This window comes from Enhydra lutris, unplaced genomic scaffold, assembly GCF_002288905.1.
Source record: "Enhydra lutris kenyoni isolate GAN:26980312 unplaced genomic scaffold, ASM228890v2 scaffoldscaffold46, whole genome shotgun sequence".
Classification (NCBI taxonomy): Eukaryota; Metazoa; Chordata; class Mammalia; order Carnivora; family Mustelidae; genus Enhydra; species Enhydra lutris.
The window spans coordinates 6,866,586-6,868,720 of NW_019154130.1; the positions used below are offsets into that span (position 1 = coordinate 6,866,586).

Genomic DNA, 2,135 nt, shown 5'->3' on the forward strand with positions numbered 1-2,135 from the left:
AAAGATTTTATTTATTTATTTGACAGACAGAGATCACAAGTAGATGGAGAGGCAGGCAGAGAGAGAGAGGGAAACAGGCCCCTCGCCGAGCAGAGAGCCCGATGCGGGACTCGATCCCAGGACCCTAAGATCATGACCCGAGCCGAAGGCAGCAGCCCAACCCACTGAGCCACCCAGGCGCCCTAAATAAATAAAATCTTTAAAAACAACAACAACAACAACAAAATTGCAAGGTTAAAGTTTCCCTCTCCCTAAATCTTTCCACTGTGAAATTGCTTTCCTTCAAACACACAAAATCTTTCATGTGTATTACCTGTGTGTGTGTGTGAATTAGGCATATACCAGGATATATTTATATATCTATGAACTATCCCCTTTAAACAGAAAGTACTGAAACATTTCTTCAAACCTCATTTCCTTACCAATATATATAGTTCTTTCCAAACCAGCATGTACATCTTTATCTCATTTTTCATTTAAGTAATAGTTCCATCACATTCCATCTTATGGCTATACTCTAACTAGACCCCACTGATGAAAACTTTTGCTTCTAGTTTCTTATCATTACAAACTGCTGCAAAAAGCAGCATTGGTTATATCATATACCTTGTAAACCTCCCATGAGTCTATTAAGATTAATTACTAGCAACAGGATAATCCTGTCAAATCGGAGACCTCTGTATAATTACAATTTTCCCCTTCATTTACTTAATTATCAAGTTACTGAAACTAGAATTCTTAGAATACTTCCCATAAACTTCCCTAAGGACTCACAATCCTAAAAACTGAGTTACATTTTAAAAGTTGTACTGGGGCGCCTGGGTGGCTCAGTCGTTAAGCATTTGCCTCCTGCTCAGGTCATGATCCTAGGGTCCTGTCCTGAGATCAAGCCCTGCATCGGGCTCCCTGCTCAGCGGGAGTTTGCTTCTCCCTCTCTCTGTCTCTATCAAATAAATAAATAAAATCTTAAAAATAAAGTTGTACTTTAAATTTTAAAAAGTTTACTGCCTTCGGCTCAGGTCATGATCTCTGGATCCTGGGATCGAGCCCCACATCAGGCTCTTTGCTCGGCAGAGAGCCTGCTTCCTTCTCTCTCTCTGCCTGCCTCTCTGCCTACTTGTGATCTCTCTCTGTCAAATAAATAAATAAAATCTTAAAAAAAAAAAAAGTTTAGATTCTGAAAATTGTTTGTATAAAAGGAACAATGCAGAACTTCAGTGAACCCATATAATTGTTTAACTCCATTTTTAGATTCATCCAGAGTGAATTTCGCATTCTTGCATCTAAGTGATTTTTCATCTTTGTTTCTCCAGCCAGCTCCCCTTTAAAATTACTTATTTTTCTATCTTCTACATCTAATCAGCAGTCTTGTAAATTTTCAGTCTCTCTCATTCTCGAAGGAAAAAAATCAGACTTCCATCTCCATTTACCTGACTTTGTGGAGTAGATGCAGAATTACCAGTTGAAGGTCTCACTTTTGAAGTTTTGCTCAGGGCTTTCTTCTGCTGTAATGCCATGGTATACTTACTCACAGCATTCCGATATTCCTTATCATGAAAGAGAGAATCTGCATGATACACCAAAAGCTGGTACTTCTGAGATGGGGAGAATAACTCACTAGAAAACAAAGAAAATATACCCCCTACATGGGTTATTATGAAATGTTAGAAAGACACCCTCCTTAGTATCTAGCCACATAAGTCTAGCATAAACCCTTATGTAATGACGTTTACAAAAGTCACTGTACCTTAAATGCTAGTCCCTAAAATGAGAGGCATGAGGGTTGTACTCTATACTAATGTGGTCAACACATCTAGGCAACTGCTTTAAATTAGTTTTAATACACTTTTCTCCTTTATTTACTGTAAAAGCAAGGATACCTCTAAATCAAATTCAATAATATGCAGATATACAAAGAGAAATATTATATATCTCCTCCCCTTTAGCCCAAACCCTCTTTACTTTTTTTAAAAAGAGAGAATGCGTGTGTCCTCAGGCGTGTGCGAGCATACAGAAGTGGAGTGGGAAGAAAGAGAGGAAGAGAATCTTTTTTTTTTTTTTTTAAAGATTTTATTTATTTATTTGAGAGAGAGACAGTGAGAGAGAGCATAAGCAAGGAGAAGGTCAGAGGGAGA

The 2,135-nt window shown here is 37.9% G+C and overlaps 1 protein-coding gene across 3 annotated transcripts in view; it reads right to left on the reverse strand.

Moving 5' to 3' along the window:
- The window catches only part of LOC111156354 (anaphase promoting complex subunit 7), a 23,895-nt gene that overhangs the window by 16,852 nt on the left and 4,908 nt on the right, over positions 1-2,135 (reverse strand). For 2 of the 3 annotated variants that reach the window (XM_022517143.1, XM_022517145.1), the window contains one exon: positions 1,431-1,617. In XM_022517143.1, coding sequence (XP_022372851.1) covers positions 1,431-1,617 — 187 coding nt within the window. Of the gene's footprint in view, positions 1-1,430; positions 1,680-2,135 lie in introns of those variants that run through there. The other variant, XM_022517146.1, reaches the window with a different exon arrangement.